General features: G+C 39.3%; 1 protein-coding gene across 1 annotated transcript in view; it reads right to left on the bottom strand.

The window, feature by feature from the left end:
• Positions 1–22,030, bottom strand: part of LOC124719793 (plasma membrane calcium-transporting ATPase 2-like) — a 570,459-nt gene that overhangs the window by 20,152 nt on the left and 528,277 nt on the right. Inside the window, exon 17 of the mRNA XM_047244989.1 lies at positions 13,572–13,774. Coding sequence (XP_047100945.1) covers positions 13,572–13,774 — 203 coding nt within the window. The remainder of the gene's footprint in view (positions 1–13,571; positions 13,775–22,030) is intronic.

Raw genomic sequence — 22,030 nt, 5'->3', positions numbered from 1 at the left:
TGCTACTCTGAGATGAAGAGGTTAGCACAGGAAAGGAATTCGTGGCGGGCCGCATCAAACCAGTCAGTAGACTGATGAAAAAAAAAAAAAAATTGAGGAAGCCTTCTTGGTTACCCAGGCCTGCCAATCCAAAGTTTGGTACAGATTTATTGATGACATCTTCATGATCTGGACTCACAGTGAAGAAGAACTCCAGAATTTCCTCTCCAACCTCAGCTTCTTTGGTTCCATCAGATTCACGTGGTCCTACTCCAAATCCCATGCCACTTTCCTTGATGTTGACCTCCACCTGTCCACGTCAAACCCACCAACAAGTAACAGTACCTCCATTATGACAGCTGCCACCCATTCCATATCAAACGGTCCCTTCCCTACAGCCTAGGTCTTCGTGGCAAACGAATCTGCTCCAGTCCTGAATGCCTGAACCATTACACCAACAATGTGAAAACAGCTTTTGCATCCCGCAACTACCCTCCCGACCTGATACAGAAGTAAATAACTAGAGCCACTTCCTCATCCCCTCAAACCCAGAACTTCTCACAGAAGAACCCCAAAAGTGCCCCACTTGTGACAGGATACTTTCCAGGACTGGATCAGACTCTGAATGTGGCTCTCCAGCAGGGATACGACTTCCTCAAATCCTGCCCTGAAATGAGATCCATCCTTCATGAAATCCTCCCCACTCCACCAAGAGTGTCCTTCCGCCGTCCACCTAACCTTCGTAACCTTTCGGTTCAGCCCTATGAAATCCCCAAACCACCTTCCCTACCCTCTGACTCCTATCCTTGTAACCGCCCCCGGTGTAAAACCTGTCCCATGCACCCTCCCACCACCACCTACTCCAGTCCTGTAACCTGGAAGGTGTACACGATCAAAGGCAGAGCCACGTGTGAAAGCACCCACGTGATTTACCAACTGACCTGCCTACACTGTGATGCATACTATGTGGGAATGACCAGCAACAAACTGTCCATTCGCATGAACGAACAGAGGCAGACAGCGTTTGTTGGTAATGAGGATCACCCTGTGGCTAAACATGCCTCGGTGCACGGTCAGCGCATCTTGACACAGTGTTACGCTGTCTGGGTTATCTGGATACTTCTCACCAACACCAACCTGTCAGAACTCCGGGGATGGGAACTTGCCCTTCAGTATATCCTCTCTTCCCGTTATCCACTAGGCCTCAATCTCCGCTAATTTCGATTTGCCGCTGCTCATACCTCACCTGTCTTTCAGCAACATCTTTGCCTCTATACTTCCGCCTCGACTGACATCTCTGCCCCAACTCTTTGCCTTTACATATGTCTGCTTGTGTCTGTATATGTGTGGATGGATATGTGTGTGTGTGTGTGTGTGTGTGAGTGTATACCTGCCCCTTTTTCCCCCTAAAAAAACCCTCTCCCTTAAAACCAACATCCTTTCGTCTTTCCCTCTCCTTTCCTCTTTCCTGATGAAGCAACCGTGGGTTGCGAAAGCTTGAATTTTGTGTGTGTGTTTGTATTTGTTAGTGTCTCTATCAACATACCAATGCTTTCGTTTGGTAAGTTACATCATCTTTGTTTTTAGATATATTTTTCCCATCTGGAATGTTTCCCTCTATTATATTCAATTAATAATGTAATTGATATGGTTATAATAAAGGGAAACATTCCACGTAGGAAAAATATATCTAAAAACAAAGATGATGTGACTTACCAAATGAAAGTGCTGGCAGGTCGACAGACACACAAACAAACACAAACATACACACAAAATTCAAGCTTTCACAACAAACTGTTGCGTCATCAGGAAAGAGGGAAGGAGAGGGAAAGATGAAAGGATGTGGGTTTTAAGGGAGAGGGTAAGGAGTCATTCCAATCCCGGGAGTGGAAAGACTTACCTTAGGGGGGAAAAAAGGAAAAAAGGATGGGTATACACTCGCACACACACACATATCCATCCACACATATACAGACACAAGCAGACGTATTTAAAGACCAACATCTTCATGATCTGGACTCACAGTGAAGAAGAACTCCAGAATGTCCTCTCCAACCTCAAGTCCTTTGGTTCCATCAGATTCACCTGGTCCTACTCCAAATCCCATGCCACTTTCCTTGATGTTGACCTCCACCTGTCCAATGGCCAACTTCACACGTCCGTCCACATCAAACCCACTAACAAGCAACAGTACCTCCATTACGACAGCTGCCACCCATTCCACATCAAACGGTCCCTTCCCTACAGCCTAGGTCTTCGTGGCAAACGAATCTGCTCCAGTCCGTAATGCCTGAAGCATTACACCAACAACCTGACAACAGCTTTCACATCCCGCAACTACCCTCCCGACCTGGTACAGAAGCAAATAACCAGAGCCACTTCCTCATCCTCTCAAACCCAGAACCTCCCACAGAAGAACCACAAAAGTGCCCCACTTGTGACAGGATACTTCCCGGGACTGGATCAGATTCTGAATGTGGCTCTCCAGCAGGGATACGACTTTCTCAAATCCTGCCCTGAAATGAGATCCATCCTTCATGAAATCCTCCCCACTCCACCAAGAGTGTCTTTCCGCCGTCCACCTAACCTTCGTAACCTGTTAGTTCATCCCTATGAAATCCACAAATCACCTTCCCTACCCTCTGGCTCCTACCCTTGTAACCACCCCCGGTGTAAAACCTGTCCCATGCACCCTCCCACCACCACCTACTCCAGTCCTGTAACCCGGAAGGTGTACACGATCAAAGGCAGAGCCACGTGTGAAAGCACCCACGTGATTTACCAACTGACCTGCCTACACTGTGACGCATCCTATGTGGGAATGACCAGCAACAAACTGTCCATTCGCATGAATGGAAACAGGCAGACAGTGTTTGTTCGTAATGAGGATCACCCTGTGGCTAAACATGCCTTGGTGCACGGCCAGCACATCTTGGCACAGTGTTACACCGTCCGGGTTATCTGGATACTTCCCACTAACACCAACCTATCCGAACTCCGGAGATGGGAACCTGCTCATCAATATATCCTCTCTTCCCGTTATCCACCAGTCCTCAATCTCCGCTAATTTCAAGTTGCCGCCACTCGTACCTCACCTGTCATTCAACAACATCTTTGCCTCTGCAAAAGGTCTTTAAATATGTCTGCTTGTGTCTGTATATGTGTGGATGGATATGTGTGTGTGTGCGAGTGTATACCCATCCTTTTTTCCTTTTTTCCCCCCTAAGGTAAGTCTTTCCACTCCCGGGATTGGAATGACTCCTTACCCTCTCTCTTAAAACCCACATCCTTTCGTCTTTCCCTCTCCTTCCCTCTTTCCTGATGAGGCAACAGTTTGTTGTGAAAGCTTGAATTTTGTGTGTATGTTTGTGTTTGTTTGTGTGTCTGTCGACCTGCCAGCACTTTCATTTGGTAAGTCACATCATCTTTATTTTTAGATATAATAATGTAATTGGATCGATAAAAAATCTACTCACCAAACAGCAGCAGAACACACACATAAAAGAAGGTTATTACTGGGCAAGCTTACAGAGCCAGTGGTTCCTTCTTCAGGCAGAAGGGATCTTTTATGTGTGTTGCCACTTGGTGAGTAGATTTTTTATCTAGCTAATTGCATTAAACTTCAAACTAAGCTTGACCTATCATCAGAACACATAGTGAAATAAGAAAAACCACTTGTCACTGCTTAAACAACATGACCTTTAATAATAATCAAGCAGTAATGTGACTGATGAAAGAAAATACTGCTGACAACTATACTACCAGTTTCATGGTTTACAGCTGCAACCAAAATATTTAAGAAATGAAATATAATTATAAACTGTATTGCAAATTTGAGCTATTATAGAAAGATTATCTGAAGACTTATACTCACTAAATTTATTAAATTAATCCTTCATAGCAGAGATCAACATTCTTAGTAACCACCTTAACATTCTGGGAACAGAGTCAATGTTGTTGTTGTTGTTGTGGTCTTCAGTCCTGAAACTGGTTTGATGCAGCTCTCCATGCTACTCTATCCTGTGCAAGCTTCTTCTTCTCCCAGTACCTACTGCAACCTACATCCTTCTGAATCTGCTTGGTGTATTCATCTCTTGGCCTCCCTCTATGATTTTTACCCTCCACGCTGCCTCCATTACTAAATTGGTGATCCCTTGATGCCTCAGAAAATGTCCTACCAACCGATCCCTTCTTCTAGTCAAGTTGTGCCACAAACTTCTCTTCTCCTCAATCCTATCCAACACCTCCTCATTAGTTATGTGATCTACCCATCTAATCTTCAGCATTCTTCTGTAGCACCACATTTTGAAAGCTTCTATTCTCTTCTTGTCCATACTGTTAATCGACCATGTTTCACTTCCATACATGACTACACTTCATACAAATACTTTCAGAAACAACTTCCTAACACTTAAATCAATACTCGATGTTAACAAATTTCTCTTGTTCAGAAACGCTTTCCTTCCCATTGCCAGTCTACATTTTATATCCTCTCTACTTCGACCATCATCAGCTATTTTGCTCCCCAAATAGCAAAACTCTTTTACTACTTTAAGTGTCTCATTTCCTAATCTAATACCCTCAACATCACCCGACTTAAGTCGACTACATTCCATTATCCTCGTCTTGCTTCTGTTGATGTTCATCTTATATCCTCCCTTCATGACACCATCCATTCCGCTCGACTGCTCTCCCAAGTCCCTTGCTGTCTCTGACAGAATTACAATGTCTTCGGCAAACCTCAAAGTTTTATTTCTTCTCCATGGATTTTAATATCTACTCCGAATTTTTCTTTTGTTTCCTTCACAGCCTGCTCAATATATTTTACCCCTATCACCTTCAGAATTTGAAAGAGAGTATTCCAGTCAACATTGTCAAAAGCTTTCTCTAAGTCTACAAATGCTAGAAACATAGGTTTGCCTTTCCTTAATCTAGCTTCTAAGATAAGCTGTAGGGTCAGTATTGCCTCACGTGTTCCAACATTTCTAGCGAATCCAAACTGATCTTCCCCAAGGTCGGCTTCTACTAGTTTTTCCATTCGTCTGGAAAGAATTCGCGTTAGTATTTTGCAGCCGTGACTTATTAGACTGATAGTTCGGTAATTTTCACATCTGTCAACACCTGCTTTCTTTGGGATTGGGATTATTATATTCTTCTTCTGAGGGTATTTTGCCTGTCTCATACATCTTGCTCAGCAGATGGTAGAGTTTTGTCAGGACTGGCTCTCCCAAGGCCATCAGTAGTTCTAATGGAATGTTGTCTACTCTCGGGGCCTTGTTTCGACTCACGTCTTTCAGTGCTCTGTCGAACTCTTCACGCAGAATCATATCTCCCATTTCATCTTCATCTACATCCTCTTCCATTTCCATAATATTGTCCTCAAGTACATGGCCCTTGTATAGACCATCTATATACTCCTTCCACCTTTCTGCTTTCCCTTCTTTGCTTAGAACTGGGTTTCCATCTGAGCTCTTAATATTCATATAAGTGGCTCTCTTTTCTCCAAAGATCTCTTTAATTTTCCTGTAGGCAGTATCTATCTTACCCCTAGTGAGATAAGCCTCTACATCCTTACATTTATCCTCTAGCCATCCCTGCTTAGCCATTTTGTACTTCCTGTCGATCTCATTTTTGAGACGTTTGTATTCCTTTTTGCCTGCTTCATTTACTGTATTTTTATATTTTCTCCTTTCATCAATTAAATTCAATATTTCTTTTGTTACCCAAGGATTTCTACTAACCCTCTTCTTTTTACCTACTTGATCCTCTGCTGCCTTCACTACTTCATCCCTCAAAGCTACCCATTCTTCTTCTACTGTATTTCTTTCCCCCATTCCTGCCATTTGTTCCCTTACACTCTCCCTGAAACTCTGTACAACCTCTGGTTTAGTCAGTTTATCCAGGTCCCATCTCCTTAAATTCCCACCTTTTTGCAGTTTCTTCAGTATTAATCTACAGTTCATATCCAATAGATTGTGGTCAGAGTCCACATCTGCCCCTGGAAATGTCTTACAATTGAAAACCTGGTTCCTAAATCTCTGTCTTACCATTATATAATCTATCTGATATCTTTTAGTATCTCCAGGGTTCTTCCATGTATACAACCTTCTTTCACGATTCTTGAACCAAGTGTTAGCTATGATAAAGTTATGCTCTGCACAAAATTCTACCAGGCGGCTTCCTCTTTCATTTCTCGCCCCCAATCCATATTCACCAACTATGTTTCCTTCTCTCCCTTTTCCTACTACCGAATTCCAGTCACCCATGACTATTAAATTTTCGTCTCCCTTCATTGTCTGAATATTTTCTTTTATTTCATCATACATTTCTTCAATTTCTTCATCATCTGCAGAGCTAGTTGGCATACAAACTTGTACTACTGTAGTAGGCGTGGGCTTCATATTTATCTTGGCCACAATAATGCGTTCACTAAGCTGTTTGTAGTAGCTTACCTGTATTCCTATTTTTTAATTCATTATTAAACCTACTCCTGCATTACCCCTATTTGACTTTGTATTTATAACCCTGTATTCGCCTGACCAAAAGTCTTGTTCCACCTGCCACCAAACTTCACTAATTCCCACTCTATCTAACTTCAACCTATCCACTTCCCTTTTTAAATTTTCCACCTGCCCGATTAAGGGATCTGACATTCCACGTTCCGATCTGTAGAACGCCAGTTTTCTTTCTCCTGATAACAAAGTCCTCTTGAGTAGTCCCCACCTGGATGGAGACAGGGTCAATACTATATATATAAAAAAAAAAGAAAGAAAAAAAATTGTGAGTAGGACTCATGCACTGAGGGTTACTTGCTCTCAGTGCATATGAGGACAACTCATTCATCCCAGGAATTGAGAATCTTTACAATTTTTGCCAGTTATCAATGTTGATACTGGCAAGATATCAGTCCCAGGAATTACTAGATATTCAAGATTGTTTTAATTTTAATTTTAAATCTGAAGTTGGATAAAAATAAATATTTTTTTGTGTGACATAATTACAAATTTAAATTTTTCTGATTTTTTCCCTTACTTGTATTGTGAAACCTTGCTCCCTGCGACACACATTTCATGTTTCTAGTTCACCTGGAAATACCCAGCAGGTTTGGATGAGCAAGTTTCTGAGTATCAAAATATGTGACATAAATGGACATATCTTTTGACTGCATTGACTTAGAAGCTTAGATTTATTACACTGTCATGTGACTATAGACCTTATAATGTGCCAAAAATTTCAACTGGTGATGTCAAATTAAACATCGTTCAGCCATCAATTTTCAACCTCATCTTATGAGGCAACCAGTTTCGATGCTTTATTATGCCATCTTCAGACCTCTGACTGATGTGTAGGAACAATCTACCTCACTTGTGATCGAAGCAGGGGCAGCAATACTGGTATCATTACGAGGGCAGTTCAATAAGTAATGCAACACTTTTTTTTCTGAAACAGGGGTTGTTTTATTCAGCATTGAAATACACCAGGTTATTCCTCAATCTTTTAGCTACACAACACTATTTTTCAATGTAATCTCCATTCAATGCTACAGCCTTACGCCACCTTGAAATGAGGACCTGTATGCCTGCACGGTACCATTCCACTGGTCGATGTCGGAGCCAACGTCGTACTGCATCAATAACTTCTTCATCATCCGCGTAGTGCCTCCCATGGATTGCGTCCTTCATTGGGCCAAACATATGGAAATCCGACGGTGCGAGATCGGGGCTGTAGGGTGCATGAGGAAGAACAGTCCACTGAAGTTTTGTGAGCTCCTCTTGGGTGCGAAGACTTGTGTGAGGTCTTGCATTGTCATGAAGAAGGAGAAGTTCGTTCAGATTTTTGTGCCTACGAACACGCTGAAGTAGTTTCTTCAATTTCTGAAGAGTAGCACAATACACTTCAGAGTTGATCGTTTGACCATGAGGAAGGACATCGAACAGAATAACCCCTTCAGCATCCCAGAAGACTGTAACCATGACTTTACCGGCTGAGGGTATGGCTTTAAACTTTTTCTTGGTAGGGGAGTGGGTGTGGCGCCACTCCATTGATTGCCGTTTTGTTTCAGGTTCGAAGTGATGAACCCATGTTTCATCGCCTGTAACAATCTTTGACAAGAAATTGTCACCCTCAGCCACATGACGAGCAAGCAGTTCCGCACAGATGGTTCTCCTTTGCTCTTTATGGTGTTCGGTTAGACAACGAGGGACCCAGCGGGAACAAACCTTTGAATATCCCAACTGGTGAACAATTGTTACAGCACTACCAACAGAGATGTCAAGTTGAGCACTGAGTTGTTCGATGGTGATCCGTCGATCATCTCGAACGAGTGTGTTCGCACGCTCTGCCATTGCAGGAGTCACAGCTGTGCACGGCCGGCCCGCACGCGGGAGATCAGACAGTCTTGCTTGACCTTGCGGCGATGATGACACACGCTTTGCCCAAAGACTCACCATACTTTTGTCCACTGCCAGATCACCGTAGACATTCTGCAAGCACCTATGAATATCTGAGATGCCCTGGTTTTCCGCCAAAAGAAACTCGATCACTGCCCGTTGTTTGCAACGCGCATCCGTTACAGACGCCATTTTAACAGTTCCGTACAGCGCTGCCACCTGTCGGAAGTCAATGAAACTATACGAGTCGAAGCGGGAATGTTTGAAAATATTCCACAAGAAATTTCCGGTTTTTTCAACCAAAATTGGCCGAGAAAAAAAATGTGTTGCATTACTTATTGAACTGCCCTCGTAGATATATACTTACTACAGTGACCACTTCAAACATCATGGGCTGATTGATGGCATAAAAAAGGGCAGAAACTGGCTGCCTAATAAAAATAAGGTTGAAAATTGATGGCTGAACAGTGTTTAATTGGATATCATCAATCGAACAGCAAAGGACCATGACCATCGCTAAAAAAATGGACACACAGAGTCTAAATTTCAACTTGTTACATCCACCCAATCCTGAAAAAATTGGTTTTTGACAGACAGACAACAAAATGATCCTATAAGGACTGTTCTTACTGGATGAGGTATGGAGCTCTAAAAGTAGACAAAAAAGAAAAATTGAGAAGGTGGCCCATGTAATAACATCTAATAATGTTACCAGGTAGAGGAAACCAATAAACTGGCCATTTGTTGAATGTGCAAGTATCTATAGGAAAAATTAACAGTGTTGAAGGCTAAAACCAATTTTGAACATAAAACTCATAGTATAATTGGCGGTGGAAAGGATGAAACACGGTAGGTAAAAAGTAGAATAAACTAGGTGTAATGCATTCTTATCCTTCTCAAACCACACATGGAAAGTGCAAATTGCAAAAGTAAGCCCTGGCTTCACCAGACACCAGGAAACACTAATTGCCAAGGTAAATAATAACCATCATGTGGACACTGTGTCACAATGCATATGTGACTGAGAGTACTGGGTTGCTCCCTTACATTAAAAATATAATACTGAATACTCTTTCTTGTTAGTTAATTGCGCAAGCAATCACAATTATGCTGCTTTAAGTGCAGCTGACTGTTCAATGTATTCTACACATTATGTTTTTTGTATCTACAAGTTTCCACTTCTTGCAATAGATTCAAAGCCTGGCCTTTTTCATTTCTATGGAGGATTACAATATTTGCAGCTAGATTTGTGGTACCATGCCCATCTTCTCCTAAGTGCCAGGTTAATGCAGATTTCAAATTTGTTCAATTAAGATGTTCCTGGAACCTCTTACTGAAGGACCTATGAGCTTTCCCTGTGTATATTTTTAGGAAATCATTGCTTGTAGTACAGTAAACACCTGCCGCATTATGCTTGTTACAGGAAGCACTTTCTTTATGTCTACTATTTCCACTCAGGTTAGAAGAAATGAAATACACAGGAACAATGTTTTGGATATGTTTGTATGTTTATTTATTATCCGTTCAGCATGTTTACCACACAATTGGATTCGTCAAAATACATTTTACATATTTCATAAAAGTATAGTTGTTACTAATTTTTACATTATACATTATGCATACATATACATACATCTTTTTAGTAGTTCATAATTTGTACATTTCACTCACAACATCATTTTACATGTACATAAATACATAAACTTCTTACTAATCAGACAATTTCAGCAATAATCATTATACAGTTTATGTTCAAGAATTAATTATACGATTTTATACATTTGGTTAATGACAGTTACTTTATTTCACTGTTTATACATTCCTTCCATATTACTTCCAAGATAGACTTCAATTGAGTAGTATGCTTCATTTTTGAGCCATGTGTCTAATACCTCCTTAAATTTAAAGAGAGTGAAAGTTTCAACAGGTTGTGGCAGTTTATTATATAACTTCAGACTTAGGTGTTTGTGACTGTTGTATGTCAGTGACAGCCTAGAATATGGTATATCAAGCATGCAGTTGTTTCGAGTGCTGTGCAAATGTAAATTCATTCTCTGTGTACCATACAACAGCAATTTTCTCTAAGATGGAACCTAAATATGGTAGTTGTACTAAAAAATACTGCTTCATTAGTCTGATCAGTTCACTGAAGTATTATACCATCCCACCTAGATCTCACAATGGAGACAACAATTTTCTTTTCTAATATACCCTTACTAATTGCGTTAATAAAATCTACTTCATATCGATTTTGATTACTGCAACTCAGCATCTCTGATATATGGTGAGTGACAACTTTCCTTCTCATAATATTGTTACATTCTATCCTGGATTTTCCTTTGTTTGATTAGCAGTGTATTATATGAGTGCACACTCTTCACTTTAGGCATCTTCTGAAAGGGAACTTCATATACATGATTCACCATAGCACAAAATGCAACACATTTGTGCTTAAGTTGGTGGCATAAATCTTTATGAATAATCAAGCCTGCTGTCACAGGTTTCTTTTGTAAATGTAAAAACTGATTTTTTTTTTCATTTTTTAAAGTCAGTGAGACACTGAAAAATCACAAAGTGCCATCCTCTGCATGTTGTAAAGTGAACTGTATGTTTTTTACAGACTGTTGAAATCCAGTGGAAACTGATCACATTCTATGAGGCTGCCACCATATAACTGAACACACTGTCCACATATTTATTCTGCAGAAGTAGTCTATCTGCAAGTTGAGGAAGTTTTGTCATAAAGTCTCATTCAAAATAGGCCATGAAAATATTGGTCAAGCAATAGGTGAGTGATGAACCTATAGCCAAACCTTCCTCTTGCAAATAAAATTCATTTCCAAATGTAAAATAATTGAAAGTTATGATGATCTTTAACACGGTCAACAAATTACAAATCTGCATTAATCTCACACCTGTGGGAAGATAGGCATAGTACCACAAATCTTGCCAAAAATCTTGTGATTCTTCATAGAAAAGAAAAAGTCCAGGTTTTGAATATATTGGAAGAAGTGGAAGTTTCTATATACAAAGAAAGATAGTATACAGAACACGTTGTGTCAGTTGGACTTAAAGCATCAAAATATTATGACAAACTTTGATTGCTTGAATGGTTAACTATATACAAGAAAGAATGTTCATTATTATATTTTTAATGTCAGGGAATAACCCAGTGTTCTGTCATGTGTACATTGCGACTGAGTGTCCACATGATGGTTATTACTTAATGCAGCAGTCAAGTGTTTCCTGGAGGCCAATGAAGACAGGGCCTACTTTTGCAAATTGCACTTTTTGTGCCTGGTTTGAGATTGTTAAGAATGTAATGTGCCAAGTTTATTCTACTGTGTTGCACTATCTCCACCATTAACTACATTAGGGGATATATCTTTGAAATTGGTTTTAGCCTTCAGCACAGTTCCTTTTTCTTATACATATCTGCACATGCAATGAATGGCCAGCATATTGGTTTGATCTAACAACACTGATAACATTCTCAGAATGGCAGTACCTTGACTAAGAATACTGGCTTCACCTTTGACAGATTAATGTAATAATTTTTGTGGGTCTAAGTCTTCACATGTTCTTTCTATAACAGCACAAATTTGCAATACAGTTTATAATTACATTTCGGTTCTGAAATATGTAGTTTGCACCTGATGATACAACTGCAAGTCATGAAAACAGTACTGAGATCAATTAAAACCACGTTTTACCAGCTTTCAATGGTGTTTACATTTATCATGTCCTTCAGCAGCTGCCGAATCCCTGCTTATAAAATAGTTTGTGACTAATGTGATTACTATTCTAATTAGCTAGCCTTTGCAGTTGAGTAGCTGACCAAAGCTTAGAAGAGGATAAGACAATGACTTATACTGTCATGTCATTTGTACTATAAGATGAGGAAACCTGTAGGGTCTGATACTAAAGATTAATTTTAATCTATGTACTGTATAGTAGATGAAGAAATGGAAACTAACAGATATCACTTAATACAGTTTTTGCAAGATTGTAACAGAGATTGATGTTCTACTCATGCTATCACATTGCTTATGAATACAATGTAAATTGATAAAATTTTAATAATCAGCACGTTTGTATGTACAGGGTGAATAATGTAAAACATATATCACAAATATTGTGGGAATGGAAAGTGCTGTTGATGTACAGTTTTCACAGAATGGATTGGTAGAGAAGGGCTCTTATTGTTAGCTAATAAACAGATTATAATAATACTTAGAAAGTGTATTTTTTTGTGCTAACACACACTCAACAATGCCTAATGACATTAACAAACTAAAAATAAGGCAAATTAAAATTTCAATGATTTTTTTTGCAGGATTCTAGCAAGGGAAAGAACCACAGACAACATTTTCAGTGGAGGAGCTTTAAAACTTACATACCACCCATTAATGATCAACTGACACCAAGTGAAGCAATGAAGTGTGCCAATTCAACATAGTAACATTTCACACCTCAATGACTTTTAGTTGTTAATGCAGTTCCATAATGCCCCACAGTCATATTCAGCATCCTATCTCCATCATGAACATGGTCATGCACATGCACCAAGGCATCACCGTTACACCATAACAGTACTATTACCATGAGTAATTGCATTTTAATTGTAATAAAAAATCATTTAAAAAGTTTTAAAAGTCATAAAATTTGGCTGTCAAAGTGTATTTCAAAACACATTATTTTCAACTGCTTTTCAGATACTCTAAAACTTCTATTAAATACACAAATTCTTTGGCTGAAGGGTGGTTTTATCTGCTGTCAGCCTGCACCTTCGTGGGGAGATGAAATTAGAGCAGCAGTATTCTTAAACATAATGCTATGGATAAAGTGATATCCACTATTCATAAGATTTGGCATAACAATTTTATTGCTATTAAATTTCTGAGATGTTTCAGTTTCTGGTGGTGCACAGTCTGTTCCACTCTCAGTGTGGTTGGTGCACAAACAGTGAGCAATGAAAATTGTGCCCAACAACTTGACTGCACCCCATAAACTTTGAAATTACATACAAACAACTTACATTCAAATTCCCATGAGTTTTCTTAGGGTTTATTATGCATGGTTGTAATTCGGAATGAATTATATAAGTGTTCTTTTACGACTCTCTATTTATACAAACACTCAGCTCCTTTTGTGAATCAGGAATGATGGATAGGTAACAGAGAAACCAAAATCTCAACTTACTTGAGCTATGAATGTTGAAATCCAGATGCCACAGAAAATTTTATTTTGAAGCATTCCAGAAAATACATTCATCTGACCATGGATTTTTCGGGAATTTATTTCATTGAACAGAGCCATCATTACAAATGTATTGAATATTATTGTAAAATGCTCAGTGGGTTCATGACTCCCTGTGCCTGATGGGATATCCAGCAGCTTATCTCCTGTAACGTACGAGATAAATCTTGAAACAGCAAGACAGTGGAGTGAACAATTAGCAATCACCATTTGCAACAATGCTTCACTGAACCAATGAACACTGCTGCAATTGTCAGGCCCATAGAAACATGTGATGTATGGAACACATAAGTGTAACATAAATTCACTTCAACAGAATCACCCACAAGTGTCTAGGTGAATAGCTGTAACTGGTTTTGATTAAATACCGGCAATCTTTCCCACAAAATACAATAGGCCACAGAAAACAAGCAGAATGTAATTTATAATTTATGTTACTTGAGTCACTAAAATAACTAATATTTAAAGAATGAATTTTCACTCTGCAATGGAGTGCATGGTGGTATGAAACTTCCTGACAAACTGAAACTGTGTGCCACATCATGTCTCTAACTTGGGAGCTTCGCCTTTCATGGGCAAGTGCTCTACCAACTGAACTACCCAAGCAGGACTTACAGCCTGCCCTCACAGCTTTACTTCTGCCATCACTTCTTCTCCTATCTTACAAAACTTACCAAAGTTCTTCTGCGAAACTTGTGGGACTAGCACTCCTGGAAAAAAAGGGTACTGCAGAGACATGGCTTAGCCCCACGCTGGAAGATTGTTTCCAGAATGAATTTTCACTCTACAGTGGAGTGTGCACTGATATGAAACTTCCTGGCAGATGAAAACTATGTGCCAGACTGGGACTCAAAAATTCAGGACCTTTGCCTTTGACAGGCAAGTGCTCTGCCGACTGAGCTAGCTGTTTTTCTTCCAGGAGTGATAGTACTGCAAGATTGAAAGGAGAATTTCTGTGAAGTTTGGATGGTAGCAGATGATGGACTGGCAGGCGTAAAGCTGTGAGGGCTAGTTGTGAATTATGCTTGAACAGCTCGGTTGACAGAATACATGCAAATGAAAAGCATAGACCCCGGGTTCGAGTCACAGTCTGGTGCAAAGTTTTAACACACCAAGAAGTTAAAACTAATATTTAGTTGAAAACAGTTAAAGTTACAAATAATGATGTCCAAATGTAAATGGAATAACAGCAATTTTTGCTGATATCATCTTTCGTCAGGGCCACTGAAGAAGCTGTCTGACCCCTATCAGAGGATTCAGCTGAAGAAATCAGATGCGAAAGCTGCCGAGCAATTTCGAAACATTGTTCACAGAGAAGTAAGGTTTTCAAGGAAGGGCGACTTGTGATATGAAAGCTGTGAGAAGATACTGACACAATCGTCCTGCATGCTGAAGGTTATGCTACCGTCCTTTTGCCTCAGTAAGTCTATAAGGAAAAGATAGGTGGTCTACTTAGTTCTGCTGCCAAGTGGAAGATTAACAAAGATCTTACCAACATAGTGGCAATAAGGACTGCTGCCTTGTTAAACACTTCATTAGTACCAAAGTAAGTCATAAGAAATTTAAAAGTGGGAGGTGCAGTACCACCAAGATTTTATGGGCTTCCTAAAGTTCACAAAATGGATAAGGATGAGTGTCTAGAGGATTTGTCTATGAGGCCTAATGAGCACTATTGTTTCACCAACGTATTTTTCTGCCAAATATTCAGCTTCCTTATTAAAACCATTGGTAGGAAAATGTAGTCATCACATTCGTAATTCTATGGGATTTTCTTCAGAGATTTCATTAACTTCTCAAGGTTGGGATTCACAGTCATATAATATTTCTTAAAAGACATCATAGTCGCCATTGACTGTATAAAATATTAATTGTTACAATTGCAATTTCAGCCTTATGGCCATTTTCAAGTAACACTGCAAAGTTACATTCTGTCAGAATATGAAACTATCTGACGTGAGTACATGTTGTCGTCAAAATGCAGCCTTTTGACTGTGAGAGTCCCACAAGATCTGATGAGTATGACACTTATTACACCGTATATATTTAACAACATATTACGATGTAATAAGTGCCATACTCATCAGATCTTGTGGGACTCTCACAGTCAAAAGGCTGCATTTTGATGACGACATGTACTCACGTCAGATAGTTTCATATTCTGACAGAATGTAACTTTGCAGTGTTACTTGAAAATGGCCATAAGGCCGAAATTGCAATTATAACAATAAATATTTTAAGAAAGATTTATTTAGAGACTTAGCAATGTCAGGCTAAATAGTATGGATGTGCTCATTAGTTTTGACATGGTATCATAGTACACCAAGATACCTTTAAAAGACTCTTTATCTCCTATCACCCAGCATTTTGATAAGAATATCACAGCCTTATTTGAATATGTGCTATTTGAACATGCCTAAGTTGAAATAAGGCCCCGGGAGTAGACAACATTCCATTAGAACTACTGACAGCCTTGGGAGAGCCAGTCCTGACAAAACTCTACCATCTGGTGAGCAAGATACATGAGACAGGCGAAATTCCCTCAGACTTCAAGAAGAATATAATAATTCCAATCCCAAAGAAAGCAGGTGTTGACAGATGTGAAAATTACAGAACTATCAGATTAATAAGTCCCAGCTGCAAAATACTAATGCGAATTCTTTACAGACGAATGGAAAAACTGGTAGAAGCTGACCTCGGGGAAGATCAGTTTGCATTCCGTAGAAATGTTGGAACACATGAGGCAATACTGACCCTACAACTTATCTTAGTAGCTAGATTAAGGAAAGGCAAACCTACGTTTCTAGCATTTGTAGACTTAGAGAAAGCTTTTGACAATGTTGACTGGAATACTCTCTTTCCAATTCTGAAGGTGGCAGGGGTAAAATACAGGGAGCGAAAGGCTATTTACAATTTGTACAGAAACCAGATGGCAGTTATAAGAGTCGAAGGGACATGAAAGGGAAGCAGTGGTTGGGAAGGGAGTGAGACATGGTTGTAGCCCCTCCCCGATGTTATACAATCTGTATATAGAGCAAGCAGTAAAGGAAACAAAAGAAAAGTTCAGAGTAGGTATTAAAATCCATGGAGAAGAAATAAAAACTTTGAGGTTTTCCGATGACATTGTAATTCTGTCAGAGACAGCAAAGGACTCGGAAGAGCAGTTGAACAGAATGGACAGTGTCTTGAAAGGAGGGTATAAGATGAACATCAACAAAAGCAAAATGAGGATAATGGAATGTAGTCGAATTAAGTCGGGTGATGCTGAGGGAATTAGATTAGGAAATGAGACACTTAAAGTAATAAAGGAGTTTTGCTATTTGGGGAGCAAAATAACTGATGATGGTCAAAGTAGAGAGGATATAAAATGTAGACTGGCAATGGCAAGGAAAGCGCTTCTGAAGAAGAGAAATTTGTTAACATCAAGTATTGATTTAAGTGTCAGGAAGTCGTTTCTGAAAGTATTTGTATGGAGTGTAGCCATGTATGGAAGTGAAACATGGATGATAAATAGTTTAGACAAGAAGAGAATAGAAGCTTTCAAAATGTGGTGCTACAGAAGAATGCTGAAGATTAGATGGGCAGCTCACATAACTAATGAGGAGGTATTGAATAGAATTCGAGAGAAAAAGAGTCTGTGGCACAACTTGACGAGAAGAAGGGATCGGTTGGTAGGACATGTTCTGAGGCATCAAGGGATCTCAAATTTAGCATTGGAGGGCAGTGTGGAGGGTAAAAATCGTAGAGGGAGACCAAGAGATGAATACACTAAGCAGATTCAGAAGGATGTAGGCTGCAGTAGGTACTGGGAGATGAAGAAGCTTGCACAGGATAGGGTAGCACGGAGAGCTGCATCAAACCAGTGTCAGGACTGAAGACCACAACAACAACGTGCTTTCGTCATCTTATTTTCTATTTAATGGCGAATTTTATGAGTAGATTGATGGGGTTGCTATGGAGAGTTCCCTTTCCCCTCTGGTAGCTCATTCATTTATGGAAGACTTCGAGGACAAGGCACTGGATACTGCGTTTTAAACCAACAGCCTTCTGAAGGTACGTGGATGACACATTTGTAGTATGGCCACATGGAATGTACGAATGACATCAATTTCCTGAGCATTTGAATTCTATGAATTCTATCCATGCTAGTATCAAATTTACTATGGAAATAGAAAATGATGGTTGACTCCCCTTTTTGGATTTTGTCATTCACAGTAAAGTTGATGGCACATTAGAACATGCTGTATATCGTAAACCAACACATGCAAATCTATATCTACATGCCAGTAGCTGCCAGCATCCTTCACAGACCGTAGGTGTCCTTAAGACCTTAGTGCACAGGGCGCACTGTATATCCGATAGAGAAAATTTGGAAGAAGAGCTCACATATGCCAAGAGCATTTTTAAAGCGAATGGATTTTCTCCACAACAAATTCGCAGAGCATTCAATGTAAAGCCTAGGATGCGCTTATGTGATGGGGAAGAAGATAGTAATTCCTTCAGATCAAGTGCGTTTCTGACTTACGTTGGTGCTCTTTCCTCAAAGATAGGCCATATTCTCGAGAAACACTGAGTTAAGCTGATCTTCCTGCCTCCTAAGAAGACTGGAGCTTCATTCAGCTTTGCTTCGTACAGCGGGTGGGTATCAGATTCCTTGTGAAAATTGTGAGAAGTCATACATGGATCAAACAACACACACTGTTCATGAGAGATGTGTGAAACATTGAAGATATACATGCTTATTACAACCAGACAAGTCAGCTGTGGTTGAACATTGTACTTATACAGAGTATTCCATGAACTACAGTGATATGAAGAGATTTGTGAAACATTGAAGATATACATGCTTATTACAACCAGACAAGTCAGCTGTGGTTGAACATTGTACTGATACAGAGTATTCCATGAACTACAGTGATATGAAGATCTTGACATCCACCTCTTCCTTCTGGGATTATTTCTTCAAGAAAGCTATAGGGATTAGATTAGCTAATAATTTAATAAATAGAGATAATGATTTTAATTTGGACAAAGCATGGAATCCAAAAAATCTTGGAGTAATTAAACTGCAGAGAAGTTGTCACGGTGTCACGACGCTGAACATATATCAATAACCGAATTGAATGTCTGTACACCTTTGCCACAGGGGGTGCGTGAGTAAGATATGTCTTTGCTGCTGACCAGCATCTGTGACCCACATGTGCAGTACTGCCACAGTGGAGCATATAGGTCTGTGCTCGACACCTTGTTGTCAGTCTTGCGACTCACTCTGAGGATGGCCGGATGATACACAGCCAAAATATCAATGGAAGAAATTTTATTTGCATGGCTACATCCCTGAAATTTAATGGTCTTTGGAATATTGTTGTTATTGCAGAGTAAAGTAGTATTAAGGATGCCTCTGATGTGACTGAATGTATTTTTGTATCAGATGTACAACTTTGCTTCCTCCATCTGCCGATAGGTGGTGATAACAGTAATCAATAGAAACAAATAGCAGATGTCACGCAGTTAACTTGGACCTTGGTCAACATAACCTCATTCAAACATTAGCTGATTTGCGTCTGCATCATAAAGTTGTTCTCGATTGAAAATGACAGTTTACGTGCCTGATTCTCGTCATTTGCAGGAGGTGTTACTGTTTTGTTTCAATATGAATAAAATAGCAGCTGAGTCTCATCGAATGCTCTCAAGTACATAAGGTATGGACACTATTAGTGAAAGAACATGCTGTGAGTGATTTAAACGCTTCAAGAATGGTGATTTTAACGTCATAGACTGGCATAGTGGTGGAAGAGAGAAAGTTTTCGAAGATGCAGAATTGGAGACACTGCTGAGTGAAAACTCACGTCAAACTCAAGAATAATTGGCACAATTAGTGAGAGTGACAAAGCAAGCCACTTCAAAACATCTCAAGGCTATGGGCATGATTTAGAAAGAAGGAACTTGGGTCCCGTGTGAGCTGAAACCAAGAGACGTTGAACGGAGTTTGTGTGTTTGTGAACAGTTACTTCAGAGGCAAAAATGGAAGGGATTTCTGCATCGCATTGTGACCGAGGATGAAAAATGAGTTCATTACGATAACCCTAAATGCAAAAAATTATGGGGACATTCTGGCCATGCTTCCACGTCGACGGCCAAAACGAACATTCACGGCTCCAAGATCGTGCTCTGCATTTGGTGGGACCAGCACGGCGTCATGTACTATGAGGTGTTAAGACAAAGTGAAACAATCACAGGTGCTCAATATCAAGCACAATTAATGTGTTTGAGCGGAGCATTAAAAGACAAATGGCTGCAATACAGCGAGAGGGACGATAAAGTGATTTTGCAGCATGACAACGCTCAACCCCACGTTGCAAAATAGGTCAAAATGTACTTGGAAATGTTACAATGGGAAGTCCTACCCCACCCGCCATATTCTCCAGACATTGCTCACTCTGACTATCACCTGTTTAGATCAATGGAGCATGGCCTGGCTGACCAACACTTCAGATCTCATGAAGAAGTCACAAATTGGATCGATTCATGGACTGCTTCAAAAGATGAACAATTTTTTTGATGCGGGATTCATACACTGCCCAAGAGATAGGAAAAAGTAGTGGCCAGTGATGGAAAATACTTTGAATGATACATGTGTAACCAATTTCTTTCATGAAAGCCTCAAGTGTTGGGGAAAAAACGGCAGAAGCAAAGTTGTACACCTTGTATTTTGGACAAACAGTTTAATTTCAGCTTTGTGAATGTGAAAATTCCATTGTTTGAAAATTCAAAAGACAGTGTGATATAATAAAATGTGAGACATGAAATTATTGTGAAAACAAAAATTATGTGAAGACGTTCTTCAAAATTATTTAGATCAATTGAACCATGAGAACCTAATATGTGAGAACTTCAGCTTCAGGTATCAGACCCCTAGACATGAAGAACTGGAACCAACTATGCAAGAAAAGATAAGTAAAAAGTTTATTGTAAATCTTACTCCTCTTGAATGTTCTGAAAAAACTCCACCATTGTGGACAGTATCAACAATAAAATGGAGGGATAGATTACAAGTGTGGGCACTGTCTGAGAGTGATTGACTAACAATAAAGTTTGTTCCAGAAAAGAAAGTGATTTTACTTTGCTTAAAATTTATGTATGAATAAATTTCCAGTCACATGAAGCAAAAAATAAAAATGAAGATGACTGCCCGACAAAGCAAATCATACCAACAGTGATGATGTACTACCAATAATGACAGATCGGGCTGAATGAAAGAGGACTTTACATCTGCAACCACTGACATTGAAAAGGAAAGATAAGCACAAACTATCTGTGAAGTTAATTTGTTTGTGGACATGTGTGCCTGTAAACAAAATGAATAGCGATGAAGGTAGGAGTGAGGTAGTAGGATCCAGTCAGGACATGTCTGAACCAAGTGAAGTTGTACTTAGTAAAGCTACAGTATTTTGCAGTTAATTTTGACAAAAATAGAGGAAATGATGACAGATAACAATAGCAAATTGGACAGGGTACAAAATCAGATGGATCAATTTAGTAATCAAGTTTCAGAGCTAAAAAATGGGTTGTCAGAGAGGTGAAGAATGTGAATGAAAAAGTTGATGTTTCAGAAAATAACATTATTGTTTTGGAAAATGAGTTTGTAACTGGGTCAGTGAAACAAAGAATATTTACAACGTCAGAGTTGAGCGGAAGGGCGTTGCAGAATAAATGGAACAAAATATTGCCAGTTTAAAAAGTTTTTAATCTAAAAAACAATACGCAAACTAAAGTAACTGCTTTAGATAAAAAAATTTCAGCAGTTCAGGAAATTTGTCTGAACCAAAGTCTTTATGCAAACAATGGTATTGCAAGGTCCAACACTCTTATCAAAAGTTTTCCATCAGACAATTTACATCCAGTGAATTTTCTACACCATAGCAGAGATAGTTTTTTATCAGGCAGGAATGACAGTAAAAAAATTAAACTTCTTGAAATATGTCTTGAAGGCGAAGCTGTGTCATGGGTAGATTTAAATTTAAGTCAGTGGGAAACATATCAGAATTTATTAAGTTTAAAAAAAAAAATTGTCAGAAGCTGAAGAGGGGAAGATTAAAAGTGAATTTTTGAATGGTCCTAATCATAAGAACAGGGACAGCACTTTGAAAAAATTTTGAAAGAACCAACTTAGAAAAAATAGCACACCTTGACAAACCATTTGACAAAATGACCTTGATTGATGCACTTAAAAGGAGATTACCAGAAAGATTGCATTGAGATTTAGTATATGGACCTGACTATTGCATTGAACAATTTTTATGATATGTTGACAGACTGGATATGGCAGTAATAAGAAATATGTATCATAATAATCGGAATGATAGAAATCACAATGGGAGGTAATTACAGGATCAAACTGTCAA

This window comes from Schistocerca piceifrons, chromosome 11, assembly GCF_021461385.2.
Source record: "Schistocerca piceifrons isolate TAMUIC-IGC-003096 chromosome 11, iqSchPice1.1, whole genome shotgun sequence".
Lineage (NCBI taxonomy): Eukaryota > Metazoa > Arthropoda > Insecta > Orthoptera > Acrididae > Schistocerca > Schistocerca piceifrons.
The sequence above is the reverse complement of the archived record's forward strand: the minus strand, read 5'-3'. Positions and strand labels throughout refer to the sequence as shown.